The sequence below is a fragment of the Sturnira hondurensis genome, unplaced genomic scaffold (assembly GCF_014824575.4).
Source record: "Sturnira hondurensis isolate 20B ecotype Veracruz unplaced genomic scaffold, ASM1482457v3 Scaffold0016462, whole genome shotgun sequence".
In the NCBI taxonomy this organism is placed as follows: Eukaryota; Metazoa; Chordata; class Mammalia; order Chiroptera; family Phyllostomidae; genus Sturnira; species Sturnira hondurensis.
Genome location: NW_028089093.1, coordinates 5,342,063 through 5,361,257, shown reverse-complemented (window position 1 = coordinate 5,361,257; position 19,195 = coordinate 5,342,063). Strand labels below are relative to the sequence as shown.

Genomic DNA, 19,195 nt, shown 5'->3' with positions numbered 1-19,195 from the left:
TGGTTGGTACTAACAGGTATGAAGGTGGTTATCTTTGGGGAGGAAGGAAGGGTTCATAAGGAAACTGATCATGTTCCATTTTTAACATCCATGATGTTTCATGGGTATGTACATACCATCAAAAGTCACTTATTTTTATCCTTTTTCTCTCTATATATTTCAATTAAAAGTTTTTAAAAATTGAAAGTTCATCACAGAGAATGTGAGAAAAAGCAGCAGATTATGTAACAGGGGCAGGAGGTGGGAAGAGAGGGAAGAAAAGGATGCGGCAGCAGCACCGGCTCACGTTGAGGAGGGTCCCTAACCAAAGAGCCAGCGGCGGCCATGACACTTCCAGCTACAATAAATCAAGTAGGCAAAGCAGGGCCCGAGCCTTACCCCTGAATTGGGGGGTGGCGGGAATCAGAATTTCACTAACTTTTTCTCACTACTGCCTTTGTCGGTGCCTTGCCGCCACCTTCATCATTCTGAGAGTAAATGGCTCCTTTCGGAGCCGCCTCAAGTGCTGAAAGTTTCAGCAATAATATGTAGAATCTACATAGGGAGCCAAATACAATGTATAATGAAGCATGAGATAAATTAGCCAAGCTAAGTTTTCAGAACTAAAGAGAGCTGTTTTCAGAAGTCATACTGATGGGTTGTTGTTTTTTTTTTAAGCCATGCTCTTTGAAGAGCTTTTCTCAAATACTCACTTTCACTCTGTACCTTGGCTAATTATCAAGCATTTTTCATAGGTGAGACTCAGAATCCAAGGCACTAGGTTGTCCTTTGCCCTAGCTGTTGGTAAATAACTGTGGAAATGCACCAGCAATGGTGATCTTAATTGGTAGGTAAATTAATTACTGATAGCCAAGGATCCATTTTTATTCTTTCGTCTCTCTCTGCTGTGTGATGTTTATAAACGATTTTGTTTGTTCTAGTCAAAGGATTTTGATGTCTATACCTCTTGACCTCTAAAAGATCTTTCAAGAGAGATGCCATTTTCTGTCTCCTTATCTGTGTCTTTATTCCAGTTCATCAAATGAGTTCATAGAACCCTCAGTGAGGGCCTGGTTGCAGACTGTTGTAAAACAGGAGCCATGTTGCTGTTCATAGCTTTTTCAATCTTCATTAGTATTTATGAATGTGAACCCAGGCAGTGGCAGTTACATTCCCATTACTGAAAGGCTGTTAACAATCCCATTATTGTCTTACCTTAATTGGACTTCTGTCTGAGAGGGGAAAAAATAAAGAGCCAATTTAATTTTCTCTTGCCATTGACCTGTGATATCTGTAAGGCATAGACTCACCTCATCTCTACCAAGTGGGCCCTAGGAGGACTGGTCATCTGGATATTAAATTTCTCAAATAAATCCATTTGAAACTGGGGTTAGAACGTACTGGATAATGAGGCAAATTGAGACACTGTCCATCTGACTTGAAGCCACATCAGGCCCCTTCTGCAAAGCAGGGACCTGATTTTGAGGAACTAGGATAATGAGGGTCTTGACATTAGATTCTACAGAAGGTTATAAGTCCTTTTGAAAAAGTTCCACCCTCTTTCCAGTTCTTTCTTCTCCCTTTAGTTCGGGTTCTTTGTGTTGCTGCAACAACACAGGGTGAAGTGATGTGTTTTTTCCATCTCACATGATGCTTGCTCCCTGGGTGAGACTCGACTCAAGAAATGGGAACACCCCAGGGTTTCCTTAGTCTGAGAAACTGGTCTCCAAAGAACGGTGGTGCCAGTTCACTGGACTGTGACTATTTCCCAGGTGAGCCATTTGACTTACAGGTAACTCTGCATGTATTGGGAGTGGGACAGGATCCCTCTCCTAGGGCTGCGAGATTCTCTGCCGCTTGAAGTCACTCCAACGGCACCTGAGAAAAAGCTTGGTTTTCCTTCCTGCCTCATCACTATCCAGCCCAGTCATATTGGAAATAAGCATTCCAAAACAGCTTAATTATCACATGTGGAATATCTGACAGACACGATTTACCGTTTTCTTCTAGGTTCTCCTTTCATTGTTTCTCATTCTAGCCTAGACACAGCAGCCGAGTATTCCCAAGCTAAAGGTCAGGGCACTCCCGCTGACAATGGATCTGTTTAGAATTTACAATGCACTTATTGAAGTATCACTTTAATGTGTCTTATGTATCTAAATGATTCAGATACTACACCATACTTTGATAGATATTGAACCAAACAAATTTAGTTAAAGGTAAACTTGCATTAAAAATCACAATTCTACCAAAAGTACTATTTGTCCACCATCTACTTTTCAAGCACTTGTTATATTTGCAGCAGTCTGTTTTCATAGTCTGCTTTGCAAACTGTTCTGCCTGACCTCACTCAATTATTCCTAACATTCTTAAACTTTACCATTTTTGTACCTTTAACAAAATAGTACACATACATAATTTTTACATGAATTCAACAAGCTTGTAAAAAAGAGCCACTGGCTGTCGCTTCACCCTTTCTTAAGCAAAGTACATTCACTTTGACCCTTTTGATAATGTTCTCCTTCTATTTTCTCATTCTCTCCTGGAACTCCTCTTGATTGAATGCTAAAATTTCACAGAATAGTCTCTAATTTTCCCATTTATGTTCTATTTTCCATCTTGCATTCTGTCAAACTTTGAGAGCTTTCTCAAATTTTTCTTTCGATCCTTATAGTGAATTTCTCTTTCTCCTACTTTACTTCCAAACGTTCATCCTTGTTCTCTGAATGCTCCTTTTTGAGAATATACTGTACCTACTTCGTACACGCGGCATCTGCTCTTGTCTCTCTGAGCACACCCTTGTTCTGAAGCTTTTGCTTTGCTCCCTGCATGTCTCTATTTACTTCAGGTTTCTTTTTCTGGTTGCTTCAGCCACTCCCTTTCAGGTTGGAAGGTTACTTAACTGTCTGGTAATCCTTAATTGTCAATTTATGTTTTCTTTTTTTATTGTTATGTTTTGAATAAGTAACACATCTACATGCTTCAAATGCAAGAAGTATATAAAAGAATTCAGTAAAAATTTTTCTTCCAGTTTTGCCATGAATCTGCTAATTTCCCATCTCTTGCTCATTCGTAACTACTACTCTCGGGTATTCTTCTAGAATTTCCTTATGCACATAAAAGAAAAAATATAGATTCTTCTATTTTTCCAATTTACATAAAAGAAACATTTTAATGCTATATTAAATGTACTTAATTACCCCTCACTTTTTTACAGATAACAATGTGACTTTTAGGTTTTTTCATAGCCTTATGATAGGGAACACATAGACTGCTTCCTCATTTTCATAGCTGTATTGTATTCCATTTTATTCATTACTGATTGTTTCCCATTTTTTATTATCAACAATTCACAACATGGTAAAATAATAAACGACATGTTAAAAACCTCATTTCTTACGTATGCAAGTATATTTTTAGGTTATGTTCTACAAACTGGAGTTGTGAAGTCAAAAGTTTAATGCATTTGTAATTTTGAAAAATTTTGTCCAATTGCCCTTCATTGGAAGCATACCATCTTAACTATCCACCAGTAGTGCAGGGGATGTTTAACTTCATGAAAGTCTCATTAACAAAACACATGTGCAAATACTGAATAGCTTTCTTCTGTGTATTAGTTTTCTATCACCTTTGTAAAAATCACCACAAACTTAGTCACTTAAATCAACATCGATTTACTATCTAACTCTTCTGGAGGTTATATTCAAAGGGATTCCAAATTGACCACACTGGGCACCATATACAAAATTCTAGCAAGTTGGGACCTATTTATGGATATCTCATACACCTCCATTGGCTTTTCCATGTGTTCATGAGTCAGTATCATGTCACTTTAAGGATTGCAGCTTTGTAACCTATAGTATTGTCTGGTAATGCGAGTGCTCCCTCATTGCTCTTGCTCTTCCCAGCTAGTCTTACTGATTTATTTTTCCAGGTGAACTTTGGGATCAACTGGTATAGTTTTGTTTTAAGTTCATATTTTATTGAAATTTACTATTTATACAATATTATTACTAAAATCACTAAGAGAGAATTGAATCCTATCCAAGAACCTGTTATATCTTTTCATGTCTTTTAGTATTTTTTTCTTTCATCAGTGTTCATATAGGTCTTTAACATATTTTTGTTAAATTTATCCTGAGTTTTTTTATTGCCCTTATGCCATTTGAGTGGAGTGTTTGCATTCTGATTATAATTTGTATGTAAACTACTTTTCCAGTATATCTTAGCAAATCTATTAGCAATTCATTATAACAACAAAAGCAATTGATCATAACTATACACCCAACCCCCAAACATGAGAGGAGAAATAAACCTTGCAGGGTTAGTCCCTTAGAATGACAAGATTAATTAATACAGTTTATTTGTATTTGGAATAGTCTATCCTCAAATTTTGATTTCGTAGTATTTTTATTATGCAATGCTAAGTCATACAAAGAATATCCTTAATTCAATTTCTATTTATCAAGTACAATAAAATAATCTTCCACGAAAACCACTCCACCCAAACAAGAGACACAGACTATAATAAATTGGTACCCACCTTGTGGTCTTCCCTAAGCCATCCTCTGCATCCATGTCCTATGCAAGATCTTGAATTTTGTTGTCATTAGTTGTTTTTTTAAAGTACCTCACTTCTGTATGTATTTCCAAATGATATGTTTAGTTTTGTTCACCTTAGAACTTTATACAAGTAGAATCATATAGTCTTTTCATACAATATTGTTTCTAAAACACATTCATCTTTTTTTCTGTAACTTTTGTTAGTTTAATTTCACAACAGGGTACAATTCTGGATAACCCACAAAATGATTTTTGAATAACTGTTGGAAATTGAGGTTGTTTCCAGTTGTTTCCAGTTGTTTCCCCTCTTATACACAGTACTAACAACTGTCATCTATGTGTTTTTGGTACACATGTGCAAAAATCTGTTATGCATAGGGTATATGTGTAACAACGTGATTTGGGGGTCATAAATATGCAAATATTTCATTATAATACCAAATTGTATGCTCCAAACTGCTGTGTATGAGTTCCCTTGGCTCTGTTTCAGGAAAGTGCAAATTTTTTATGGAATGCATAATATAGTAAATATTTCAGGGCTATACAATCCTACTACAAGTGCTCAACTCTGCTGTCGTAGTAGAAAAGTAGCCATAGTTAATGTGGTAACAATAAGTAAGGCTGTGTTCCAATAAAACTTTATTTGCAAAACAGGCAGTAGGCAGAATTTGTCCCATATAACAGTTTTCCAATTCTTTATATTCACATGTTTATACTTTTAATAGCAAATAGCAAATATTTAATAGCCAATATGTTAGCAAAAAAAACAGGAAGAGGTCAAGAAAATGTCACAAAATGTTAACAAACAGTTAACTCTAAGTGATTCTAATGCTATCACATCCATATACTTGTCTTTCATCATTTCTGTAGGTTTGAAATTTTTCAAAGTAAAAGGATAGGGAGGAAAACACTAATAAAAAAGTCTCATTATATTCTGCCCTTCTATTTTAAAATAGCTTTATAATAAATTGTGTCAATATCATGTAAAAAAGCCAAAGCTGAGGTTCTTACTCAGGATCTTCAAAAAATTTATTAATGCTCAACATTTTCAAACAATTAAGAAAAAGTGGGGGCGGCGACCAGGAAAAACAAAAAAGAAAAGAAAAAGTAGGAATTGAAATATTATTACTATATTTTCAGGAGGAGGAATCAATATCAGAATTATTTTTGTTATATCAAACTAACTTTGTTTATTCTATGCTTAGAAAAAACTGCATTAAAATTTAGGGGTCCCTTTTATATGTTACAAATAAGATGTTGAATATTTTAACGCATTTTACATCAGGTGTAACAACCTCAGATGCGTTATTAACTTTATTATTCTTAACTAGGCAACTAGAATCCCCCGATATTCAGTTGGTGATATTAGATGATTTCCAGAAAAGATTTATAAAAGGAATATTTCACATCCGAGGTGATTATGCTATTAATTAGCTCGCATACCAACAATCTCATCAATAACCCCTCCCTAGCTCAGAACACACAAAACAATCAGTTTTCTTACCTGTTAAATATATTACTTTTAAGAAACTATACATTCAAGAACAGCTGTGCAATATTTAAATGAAAGGTAGAAAACATATTTCTTTCACAAATATCTTCCTGAAAATCTAAGCACATCCACTGAACATGGGTGGAGATTGCTTGTGGAGAGTAAAATAATAATACATCTGAAGATCTTATACTCGATGTAAAGTATTGTAAAATATTTAACATTTTACTTATTTGTAACATGCAAAGAGTCCATAAAATTTTAATGAAAATTTTCCAAGCATAGACTAAACAAATTCAGTTCTGTGTGACATAGAATTCTGATGTTGATTCCTACTCCTGGAAATATGGCGATAATGCTTCTACTGCTATGTTCACTTGTCCTAGCAGATATTAAAGCACAGCGACAAGCTGTCGTACTGGCAGAAAGATCATCCTGAGGCAGAAATAGATCAAGAGGAACAGCCAATAACAGAGAATTGGACATCATGCAATGTAATATTTGGCAAGTGTCATAAATGAGAAAATGATCGAGTTAATTCATAGTTTTATATTACTTTACACTTTTCATTTATATTATGCTTTACAAATTAAGGAAGAGGTGAAAAGTCTAATTTGCCTAAGGACATGTGACTATTAAAAGACACAGATGAGAATTACACACAATTCGTCTAAACCCCAAACCATGAGCTCATCCACTACATCATTCTGTCTCACTATGAACTTGAGTACAGACACACACAGACATATGTGATGGGTTTGGTGAATTTGGCAGAACGCTAGGTGAAGGTTAGTAAAGACAAATGGCAGGTGAGATAACAAGATTGCAGGGGGAAAAACATCATAATAAGTCAGGAATAAATGTGGCATATTGGACTACATTTACTAACAGACCTTATACAGGGTCTGGAATATTACTGTAAACCACCCAACCCAGCCATATAGGGACACCTATGGGTCTTAAACAGGAGAGGGCTCTTTGGTAACATGTGAAGTTTTATTTCACCAAGGACCCAAGTAACTCATTGAGGGATGTTCAGTCCCTTCCATAAAATTACTGGACCAAAGAAGAGTATGATGTTTCCCACTGGGTGAAACAACACGAGCCCCAGAAATGGTGGATCAGAGCTCAGGGGGAGGCCACAGAGCCAGCAAATACCTGCAGTGGAGGAAATTGCAGTGTGCTCCAAATTTCACTTTGTTGTGTCACAGTAAGGTTGTAGTTAGAAATAGGTGTACCCGCTTCACATTCCGCTTCTTCTCCCACTGGATAGACACCGATGGAGAAGAGGCTCTAGAAGTGGGTACAGTTTCAACATACAAGGAGCCTGGGTTCCTGAATCACCATATGGAAGAGAGACACCCACTGACAAAGACCTTAAGATTGCTGCATGAGGCAGACATAAAATTCCATTGTGTTTGAGTGATTAAAAAACTTGGGTCTATTTATCAATACAGGGAAGGCTATTCTGACTCATACAATTTGTCTACCCATCATGTAGACATAAGCAGCATTCTTCCACACCTATGGAAAGAGTACAGTTTGGCAGTGCAAAATAGTATGTGCACAGTAGTTCAGAGTAGGTAATGTAAAATTGGTGATCAGAGGGGCAGCAGGTATTGGCGAGAGAGACATAAAGAGCAGCAGCTAGAACAGAAGGAACATAGACGCCTGGGGAGCTGCTGCTTCGGAACTCACAGCGAGCTGTAAGGAAGGGGCAGGGTCGAGAGCAGATCATTTGACTGAGGGCTACTGACCCTCTTCTGGGGAACAAACTGTAAAATATAGTTACTACCTTCTTCATACTGTTAGTGCCTTAACAGTATTCACGTGGACAGGAGCCTGCGTCCGTAGACACATGCACGTATGTAGTGAGAATGAATACACTCCAAACACGACAGTGTTAGAGTTCCTAACACTGTCGAGTCCCCTAAACTGTTTAAGAGAAGCATACCACACGTTCATAATGATTTTTTTTCATTTTGGAGAAGAAAAATTTTATTAATTGTGTATTTTCATGAAGACATTTAAGTGACTGTACATAAATAAATATGTAATAAAGATGAGATACAAAGTTGTGTCCAATTCCTATTATGAAATCTTTCAAGAAAGGCATATTTACACACCGTGGAGAACAGCACTCCTACTGCACAGTGAGCTCCTCTGGGGGCTCGTGCTGTACTGTGCTCATGGTCATTGCCGGTACTTGGCATGTGGGAGGTGCCCAGGAATGTTCAGTAAAGGAATTTTTGATTATGTAAGCACTCTAGTAGCTTTTGATGTATAAATTTGATGGCAGTTGTTACATTGTTTCAGCCCTGAATCCCCATTCCCTGTTATTTCAGTTCTGCTGAGTGTATGATAAAGTAATTGACTGATCATGCCTAAGACACTAAACAGTGTTCTTTTTCTTTTCTTCCTTTCTTTCACTCTATGTGTCACAGCTCCCTTCAACCCAAATCAAGATGCAGATAGCATTGTCAAGTTTGATGCTTTCGGAGATGGAATGGGACGGTACAACGTGTTCAATTTTCAGCATGTGGGTGGCAAGTATTCCTACCTGAAGGTGGGTCACTGGGCAGAAACCTTATCGCTAGATGTCGACTCTATCCACTGGTCCCGGAACTCAGTCCCCACTTCCCAGTGCAGTGACCCTTGTGCCCCCAATGAAATGAAGAATATGCAACCAGGGGATGTCTGCTGCTGGATCTGCATCCCCTGCGAGCCCTACGAATACCTGGCCGATGAGTTTACATGTATGGGCTGCGGCCTCGGGCAGTGGCCCACTGCGGACCTATCAGGCTGCTTTGACCTTCCTGAGGACTACATCAAGTGGGAAGATGCCTGGGCCATTGGTCCAGTCACCATCGCTTGCCTGGGTTTCGCGTGCACGTGCATGGTTGTGACTGTTTTTATCAAGCACAACAACACACCCTTGGTCAAAGCCTCGGGCCGAGAGCTCTGCTACATCTTGTTGTTTGGGGTTGGTCTATCCTATTGCATGACGTTCTTCTTCATCGCCAAGCCGTCACCGGTCATCTGTGCATTGCGCCGGCTGGGACTGGGGACCTCCTTTGCTATCTGTTACTCGGCCCTGCTGACCAAAACAAACTGCATTGCCCGCATCTTCGATGGGGTAAAGAATGGCGCTCAGAGGCCAAAATTCATCAGCCCAAGTTCTCAGGTTTTCATCTGCCTGGGGCTGATCCTGGTGCAAATCGTGGTGGTTTCTGTGTGGCTCATCCTGGAGGCCCCAGGCACCAGGCGGCACACCATTCCAGAGAAGCGGGAGACAGTCATCTTAAAATGCAACGTCAGAGATGCCAGCATGCTGATTTCACTTACCTACGATGTCGTCCTCGTGATCTTATGCACTGTGTATGCCTTCAAAACGCGGAAGTGCCCAGAAAACTTCAATGAAGCCAAGTTCATTGGTTTTACCATGTACACCACCTGCATCATCTGGCTGGCCTTTCTCCCTATATTTTATGTGACATCAAGTGACTACAGAGTAAGTTTCTGAATGCTTTCTCCGTTTCCTTCTTTTTGTATCCTGCCAATATTTTGTTTTGAAGGATTTAAAATGACTTCTTTTATTCCAGCTCAGCAGCTAAGTAGGGAATTACTAATGTTATGATGAACCACCATATTATATATGGAAATTCATTCACAGTGTTTTAAAAGCATTTCATTAGTGGCTACTATGTGCTAGGCACATAGAGAAAGATAAATGTAAATTCATGGTCATTCAAACAATTTATAATCTAGTGGGGGGAAATATAATACATACACATACCCCTAAAACTTTTCATTAAATTTAGAAAGTGAATGATAAGAAAATAAGACTTAAACCACTAAAAGCCTTGAGACTACTTCAAATTAGAACAAGAGGTCCTGGCTACCACAGGTGGATACATAAATTAAAATAGGCTTATAACATTAAGCCGGGGTCAGTTTAAAGATCTAAAAACTTTCACTCAAGCTTCAAATAAGCATCATTACTTCTCTAAAACACAATAAAATACAATGTTAGCTTGTTATACCTTTTCTATAATTTTAGTTCCTGTAGACATAAGGAGTATATATAACCCTTGAACTAGTTATAACTTTTACTGTATATATCCAAGTAACCTAATTAAGTCATTATTCACATAGTCTTTAGTAATATATAGTTCACAATTTCTGGGCTTCAATATAATTGCCATCTCTTCTGAAAGAAATATCACTCCATCACAATTTCTCAAATCACTGAAACCATCTATCAGTTGCTTTGCACTTATAATTCTGATTTTAATATATTCTAATAAGTAAATATAAGAATTTTTTCTCTTGAGGCAATTAGATTTTATTCTCTATATTTCTCAACTTGTCCAGATGACAGTTTTCCAGAAGCATAATGGTTTCCCTGTTGCACCATGATTTCACAAAACGAAGTTCTCTGCAGGCTATTAACTATCGCCAAATTTGTTTATCAGCAATCCCTACATCACCAAAATCTTGGAACATTGCAGCTCCAAAAATGACAAAACTCTTTAAAGAATGAGATCAAGAGACTGGTAATACTTAATGTATCTAGTTTACTGAATTATTCACAGCCACGTGACTGAAACCTATGGACTACGTTAAAGCAAGAGCAAGAAAATTAAAGGACGTAAGTTCAATGCTGGGGTGATGTCAGGGTTTTTAAGACTACCTATTAAAAAATTTGAGGCCCTGGCTGGCATAGCTCAGTGGATTGAGCGCGGGCCTGTGAACCAGATGATCGCGGTTCGATTCCCAGTCAGGGCACATGCCTGGGTTGCAGGCCAGTTCCCGGCAGGAGCAAGTTCCCAGCAGGGGATGCATGAGAAGCAACCATACATTGATGTTTCTCTTCCTCTCTCCTCCCCTTCCCCTCTAAAGATAAATAAATAAAATATTTTTTAAAAAAATGAAAAATTGTCAGAAAACAGAATTGAAACAGCAAAATCAAAGGTCAGATTATGTGAACCACAGGGGATTGTGAAGCTTTAAAGTGTGGGGATTGAAATAGAGGACCATAGTTCTTCACTGTAATGCCCCCATCTTCATCTTTTGTCTTCCGGTACACATCACACGTCTAGATCTCTAAGGATCTTTTTTTAAGATACCACACTTAGCAGATATGATTTGGGTTATTGGGACTGCAAAATAGTTACAGTTGTAATTATTTTATCCTGGATATAGGAAACCTGATTCTCAAAAAATACTATTATTAACAAACAGAGCAGAAAACACTACTGAGAATAAACAAATAGCATTATAAAAATTTAATCATATTGAATGAATTAACATTTATTTCTAAAACACATACAAAAAATGACTCTTTTTCCTTTAACATGATGGCAATGAAGATAAACTGATTAAATGGAGTTAGCTGAAGATACCAGAGGTTCCACCACCTGGCAGAAGCTTTTAAGCCAACAGGGCAGAAGCTGCTGGGTTGAGCGTGTTAAGTTCCACGCTAACTAAGGCAATCCAGTCACAGTGAGGTCATCAGCGGCCTTGGTTCTTCCTTACAAATAATGCCAATCCTAAATGTTCAAAGGAAATGAGAAGGTAGACTGGAACCTCCAACACAGTGGTTTTTAAGTTGGGCTACATACTGAATAGACTGTGTGCTTTAAAATACATATATATTGCTACAAGGGACACAGCCCAAGAGGTTCCAATTTTGTTGTTTAGTTGGCTGATCTGCAGGCTAGACATCAGGCTTTCTCAAAGCCTCCCAAGTGGCTCTCATTTGCAACCAAGACTGAAAACTTCTGCTCTAATGAAGCACAAGGTCTTATGGTTGCACAGATGTCTTCAGTTTGGCCTGCGCTATTTTGACATTCTTTGAAATATTTTTCAAAGTTAGAAAATTGAGAAATGCTAGTAAATGTCCAGATTCTTGGCTTCTCTTATCAAAGCAATACAAGTAGACTCGGTTCCTACATGCACTGATGAGCCTGGTCCAAGTAGTGCCTATGTCTCTAGCCAGGGCACTGGCAGCCCTGTGGCCCTCGCTCCAACCAGTCCCTGAATTCTTACACCTGGCTCCCTTCCCTTATGAATCTGCACAGACCCTATAAGCATTGGAACTTGAGACTTTTGTTCTGGAAATTCCGAATGAGATTTTAAATTTCCCGGAGAGAAACCCTGTGGCTCAGATAGAAGCAGCAGCATCAGAAAAGTACCCAATAATTTAAAGGCAGAGCTACAAGGAATTTGGGCATCAAACAGTCAGCAGGGATTATGACTCAATACTTTGCCACCCATTGTGAGTTATAAATAAATATAAAGCATGATTCTAATCTTCAAAAAATCATATATCCCAGCTAGGAAAAATATAACAAGCATGAAAGAATTCAAGATTAGCACGGTGGAGTTTATAATTAAATTGGTGATACAATCTCTTAAATGCCTACAGGTTTCAAAGAAAAATTGCATCACTAAGAGCTTGGTCTTTCCAGGAATACTCCTAGAAGAGGTGGGATTTCGCCCTGTATCTTGGTGAGCAAGTGCAATTGCAGAAGTTGGAGAATATAGGGCATGCAGGAAATAGTCTTGAGGAGACAGAAATGCACCAAGCAGAACCCAAAGATACTGGCCATACTCAAGTGGAAAATGGGTTAGGGGGATCTAGTGAGAAACTAAACAGAATTGGCAACTTGGTCAGATTATACCAAGCAGAGGAATTCGTTTTCATAGTCTTTAAGGGATTTGAGTTCTTGCATTTAAAATTTTTTTCGTGTTTTCCTTTGGTTGGTTGTTTGCTCAAGCAAAAAATGACAAGATGTAAAGGGTAAGAGGAAAAGAAAGGAAGGAAACTTTCCTCATCAACTCTGAGATCTTACTCTGCTAGATGCTTTGCGCTCGTGAGCTAGTCACTGATCCTCATCAGCACCCTGGAAAGCAAATTTTATTATCCACTGAGAAGAGTAAACGAACTCAGAGGATAATTAACTTCCCAGGGGGCACAGGTAAGGAAATAGTAGGACATGGTTTTCAGACCCAAGTGCATGCCTTTCACAGTACAGCACAAGCTTATCTATCCTTGATATGGAAGCTGGATTTAGAAGAGCAGAGCCTAGAATGGCCAGGGCTACTTGAAGCTAGTATAGGTATCCAGGGCAAAGCAAGCAAGAACTTGGGTAAAAATCTGAAAACTCAAGGGATCTTCCAGAACTATCCAGGCCATCTCCTTCTGTATTACAACAAAACCATCCCAGAGAGTCTGAGAATCGAACTGAGTCACCAGGGATCTGATACACAGTTTAAATGGTATAAATACACATGAGGCCATGTTTGGCTGGAAGTTACCCAAAAAAGAATTAATTAGTAGTAACTACTGAGTGTTTTGCCTTCCAAATATATTGGAGCACTTATTATGGGCCTTGAAGGTACAAACTATCAACACAGACAAGTCCTCCTCTTTTATTACTTACAAGACTGTAAATGTTGGGGAGGAAGAGGCGGAGAGTAAATAATAAATGAATAGGAAATGCACGTTAAGTTGTGCAGGGGGAAGTGCAATGATGGAAGGAAGAGGAGGCTTTGCTACTGCAGAGCTTTGCCAACTTTAATGTGCACATAACTTACCTGCAGGTCTTGATTCAGTAAGAAGGGATGGGGCCCAAGAGTCTGGATTTCTAGCAAGCTCTCAGGTGATGTAGATGCTGCTAAACAAAGGACTGTCCCTTTGGGTATCAAGAGGCTGGATTGTTACTGGCTTTGGGAAAGCTGAAGCACTTTACCTACAGTAGGCAGAGATTTCAGAAGCGATTCCAGAATTTTGACAAGGTCCGAATACTGATTTTCCCATGTTGACTACTTTAAAATACATTGAATCTCAAATTCTTCTTTTTATAAAAGTGAAGGCATTAAGCAAAAATAATAATAACTCATAGACATAGACAAGAGTATGGTATTTACCAGAGAGAAAGCGGAGCGGGGGAAGGTAGAAGAAGGTAAAGAGGGACAAATGATGATGAAAGAAAACTTGATTGGGGCGGTGAACACAAAATACAGTGTGCAGATGATGTATTGGAATATTGTAGAATTCTACACCTGAAATCTCTATAATTTTATTAACTGATGTCACCCCAAAACTCAATAAAAAAAGAACCAATAAGTAGTGCCTATCCCATAATACTCCACTAAAGACTGGGAAAGAACCAGGCATGGGAATTCTATGTGCTAGACAGAGAAATAGCAAGTACAAACACTTCCAGGCAAAAATGTCTTAGAAAATAATGGTGTATATGGCCACAATTTAATGAACAAATAGAAGAGCGATTTTATATGGGAGGTAAGCAAGGGAGCTAAATCATGTCGGACTTTACGGGCTAGTGCAAAAAAGTACAGATTTTATACTATATGAAAAAATAATCCATTGAAAGATTTTAAGCAGAGGAGTTTGATAATCTCACATTCTATGATCTCATATTTTAGAAACAAGACATGAAGCTTCTAAAGACAGTGTCTGTATGACAGGAAGCAAAGGCAGCAGCGGGGAGACTGGTTAGGTGGCTGTGCTCCAGTCAGAGCTGACGGTGGGATGTTAACAGTGGGGAGGGAGCCTGCCAAGAGCTGCAGAGGGTTTTAAGGCATCTTGCGATCCCACAAGTTAGCGCGCCACAGTTTCAGGGATGCTGATAGAAGACTGGAGACTCCTGATTCATAGACAAAGGACCCTATTACTCACAGCCGTCACTGGATCCAAAGGGTCAGCATTTTTGTAGGTTCCCCAAGTCCCAGTTTCTACCAGGCAATGCAAGGGGGCTAGGTGACACCTACATAGGCAGTGATCAGGACAGAATCAGTGTCACAAATTTTTCTTTTTACCTTAAATTAAATATGTCACAGCACAGCATAGTTACCGACTCTGTCCTCAATGAAAATGTTGGTTCTGTGTTCATCGTGGGTCTCTAGCATGAAGTTTAATTTTTTTTAACATTGGAATAAAATATTTGTCATGATTACAGAGTTTTTGGTGTCCCTGTAAATCTGCATTTCAAGCAAGTACCTCACCTGCCTCCTTCTAACCTCAGCCCTGCCTTCCCCCTAACAGGTCTGGGTCGGATGGTGACTTGGCTGTTACCAATAGAGCAAAAAAAATTGGAGTTCTTCCCTCCCCAAAGGCTCCCAGCGTACTGGGTCTGGTGTGTTTGGACTTCAGCCACTCTGGGGGATGGAGAGTCTTTGGTCCTACCCTTAAGCATCCTTCCCCTCAAAGCAGCTGAAATTAGAGTGGAGAGTCCGGAGGAATTGGACAGTATGGGAGAGAAAGCAGTCCTGTGCCCGTAAGCAAGGCACACAGGCTTTCAGTTTAAGCAGCAACTGCTCAAGGCTCAGCCACAGAAAGGCCCGCTGTTTCTGAGCACCAAAATCCATAACATGGATAGCAATATCAACATGGCTGTCACTATTTCAATGTTGAGGACCCCTTGACTCAGTGGCCAGAGCCAGATGCCTTCTGCCTGGGTGCATGCTACGTGCCCTTCAGCTGACTTGGGCTTGACTTGCACAGCAGCTATTTCTTAAAGGAGCCCATCTTAATCCAAGGCATTTGCTATCTCATCAGGATAACATCTCTTAGGGTCCTGCCCGGTGGATGGTTGTCAGATGGGAGGGGGTGTGGGGGAATGGATGAAGAGGTGAGGGAATTAAGAAGTACAAATAGGTAGATACAGAATGGCCATGGGGACATAAAGTATGGTATAGGGAATGGAGTAGCCAAAGAACTTATACATGTGACCCATGGACATCAGCAATGGTGGAGGGATTGCCTGGGGAGTGTGGGATGCTGGGTAGAGGGACAGCAAAGGGGAAAAAGTCAGAACAAGTATAAAAGCATAATCAATAAAATATTTTTAAAAAAGCAAAGGGCTAGGGAAGTTTTCCAGTGGGGCGGCTGATTACAAGGATTTATCTAGATTCCTCTGCACAAGTTTCTCATTCTTTATTTCTCATTCTCATGCTGACCACCTTTGTCAGCGTTTCAAACCTAATCCAGGTCAGTAAGAGCCCAAATACTAGTCAGTGCTTTGTTTGCGGTTTCTCAATGTATTTTTCTGTCGCAGAGAAATCTCACAGAAAGCACCAAAACTCGTTTTTCGCAGCCAGGTTCTGCTGCAAAAACCTGAGACCTTGTCACCTTGCAATGGATCTAAATTTGGCATGAGAGACCTCAGCGGGGGATGAGCCCGAAGAGAGATCAGCTGTTGTCAGTCTGAGCACTATACACCCTGCCCCCTCCTTTCCCTGAGGGAACCAGCCAAAGTTCAAATAATTCACCCGATTTCTGCCTCCTCTGAAGGTCCCCCTTTTGATGCTCAGAGTAGGTGCATGTCTCTGCAACTGTTATGTGAAAGGAAGCACAACTTTCTGCCTACCTAGGGAAACTTTCAGTACTCGCTGTTAGGTCGGGCAGACCTAAATTAGACTGGGGTGGAAATTCACCGTAGTCTACTCCCACCCGGGAGGAGAGTGAACAAAAACACAGCAGCTCTATCGGAAACCACCTTCTGTTTCTCAGCCCATGGCCCCCTTCCCGAATCCTCCTCGTATAGGCAATAAATCCTCCTATTATAGGCAATAACATGGATCACTATTTATTGCTTGGTTAACCATTCAACTTGGTCAACATGTTTGCTACTGGTTTCCATTCTGGTGCTGGGGATAGAGCAATGAATGAAAATGCTCACAACCATGGTAGGCCTATGAGTTTTTGTCTTCTTAGATGACATACAGTCCTACTATCATGTCCAGTGGGACATGTAAATGCTTAATCCTACGTAGTTCTCAAAGCCATATCTTAACTTGCCATTAAATAAGATTTTCTCCCAGAGTCTGGTCTGCCCCTGGCTGAGAGCTTGTAGTGGTTGGCTCCTCCTTTCTCCTGCTCACCCTCCCCAGTCTACTAGTCGCTATTTCCCTCTCAGCCCTGGTTAAAGAGGGATAAGGAAGAAGTAGGACTGTTCTTCTGGGGCTGGCCGGTTTTATCATCTCTAAGTCCACAGTGGTTAAAGACACAGCCTCAGAATACCTGGAAGGTGGTTAAAGGGTGTTTTCATGTGATCTCCACAGGTTTCCCATCATCCCCTTCCTCCCTCAGCCCCAGCACACCAGCTCTGTACATGGCCTCCAGTTTCTCCCTGTGAAGAGCTCCAGGCTCCTCCTCGTGAGCTTGGGCCTACCCATGGTGGCTATTTACAGTGTGGCTCAATGTCTTGTCCATGAATACCACTCACATATCCTTTGCTTTGCTAAATTCTTACCATGAAGGAGCAAGTCCCTGTGCTCTCTCCAAAGGTAATTAGCTTTTCTTACCTTCTAGATTTCTATGACAGGAATCAGGCCCCAAGCCAGAGGGCATCCCCCTCCTGCAGAAAAACATCAAACTTTCTGTGAATGGCAAGAAATCTCTAAATCTCCCTAGCATTTACCTGATGAACTAGGCACAGCGCCCCCCGACCCCCGACTCCCCTACCAATGATTGGAAGGGTTTAGTACACACAGCACAGTTTTTTCAGTACATTTCCCTCATAAAAGCCTCTTTTCCTCTGTCCTTTTAAAGTCTTACAGAAACATTTCAGAAAAGGTTTCCTGGAACATTTGTACATTTGAACTTATTTCACGCTCACTCTGATATCTGTCATCTCTCATATTGGCTCAACAGCCAAAACTAAGTCAGGAAGAGTACAGTTCTACTATCATATTATACATGTATGTAAGAAAAACAAGTTATGCCAGGAATTGGACTTACTGTAAATAATACAGATATGATTTATCAAGGTTTTTACATCATGGATGGTAGAGTCTCTTCTGAGAAGTTGACAAAAGAAAAAAAAAGAGCTTGCCACTTAGGGCCAAGTTAGAGGACACTGGACTGGCTAAGGGAGACAAGTGCTTTAAAATACTAAGGATGTTGTGAGCGTTTAAAGCAGGGGTGTCAAACTCACTTTTACCAGGGGCCACCTCAGCCTCGCAGTTGCCTTCAAAGGGCTGAATGTAACTTTAGGATTGTATAAATGTAACTACTCTTTAACAGTTAAGTGAGAGCTCGGCGCTGCCACTGGGTAAAAACAAGGTGCTGAGCTGGATAAAACAGGTGGAGGGCTGGACACAGCCTGCAGGGCTTCTGTTTGCCACCTGTGATTTAAAGTAAAACTAGCCCTGGCTGTCGAGGCTCAGTCAGTTGGAGTGACTTCCCATAAGAAAAAGGTTTTCGGGTTTGATTCCCAGTTAGGGCACATAACAAAGCTGCGTGCTCCATCCCTAGTCCAGGTGAGTGCAATCCCCGTCCAGGTGCACGCAGAAGGCAATCAATGTTTCTCTCTTGCATCAGTGTTTCTTTCTCTCCCTTCCTTTCTCTCTCTAGAAAGCAATGAAAAAATGTCCCAGGGTGAGGGAAAAGATAGATAGATAGATAGATAGATGATAGATAGATAGATAGAAGATAGATAGAGATAGATAGATGGAAAAACTAGAGTCTGCAGAATTATGCTATAAGTGCAAACTGAATTGTTTCTTTATCAAAAGCAGAATGAAGCCTTCTAAAGTTATGTGCCTTCTCCAGGTCACTGTTCAGTCTTCCAGCTTTCCTTGATTAAAGAAGAAAGTTGGACACTTAAAGTTATAAGGAATTCTGTTTTCTGGTAATAGCATTGTCTGGGGGAAAAAGAAAAAAGAAATCTAAAATTACTCTAGGGTTTACCATAGCTACAGGAGAAATCATTAATTTCCATTTTTCAGCACTGAAAGTGATAAAATATGTAGAATCCAATTTGGGGCTTTTCCAAAAAAAATTCCGTGAGAGCTGAAGCCAGGACTAATGACGAAATCGGGGTGAAGAGTAACAGCAAGGGAATAGAAAGCAGAGGTGATAAAGCCTAGTGCTGAGGTACACTTTCAGGGGAAGCAAAGAGAGAGAAAGTGAAAGTCATCTGTCAGAGATGGGTGTAGAGTGAAATTTATCTGTCAGAGCCAGAGAACAAAAAACATCAGCGAGTATCTGATGTATCAAAATTCCAGAGAGATGCCAATGAAGTAATTAAGAAAATAGGTGCCCCAGAAGAAAGTTGATAGTGTCTCCCCCAATATTGACTAGGAAAACTAGGATCTAATAGGCAGAGTTCCCAGCATGAGAGTTAGGAA

At 39.8% G+C, this 19,195-nt stretch overlaps 1 protein-coding gene across 1 annotated transcript in view; it reads left to right on the top strand.

Annotated features, from left to right (window-relative positions):
• GRM3 (glutamate metabotropic receptor 3) overlaps positions 1–19,195 on the top strand; it is a 207,537-nt gene that overhangs the window by 173,812 nt on the left and 14,530 nt on the right. Inside the window, exon 4 of the mRNA XM_037066140.1 lies at positions 8,479–9,545. Coding sequence (XP_036922035.1) covers positions 8,479–9,545 — 1,067 coding nt within the window. The remainder of the gene's footprint in view (positions 1–8,478; positions 9,546–19,195) is intronic.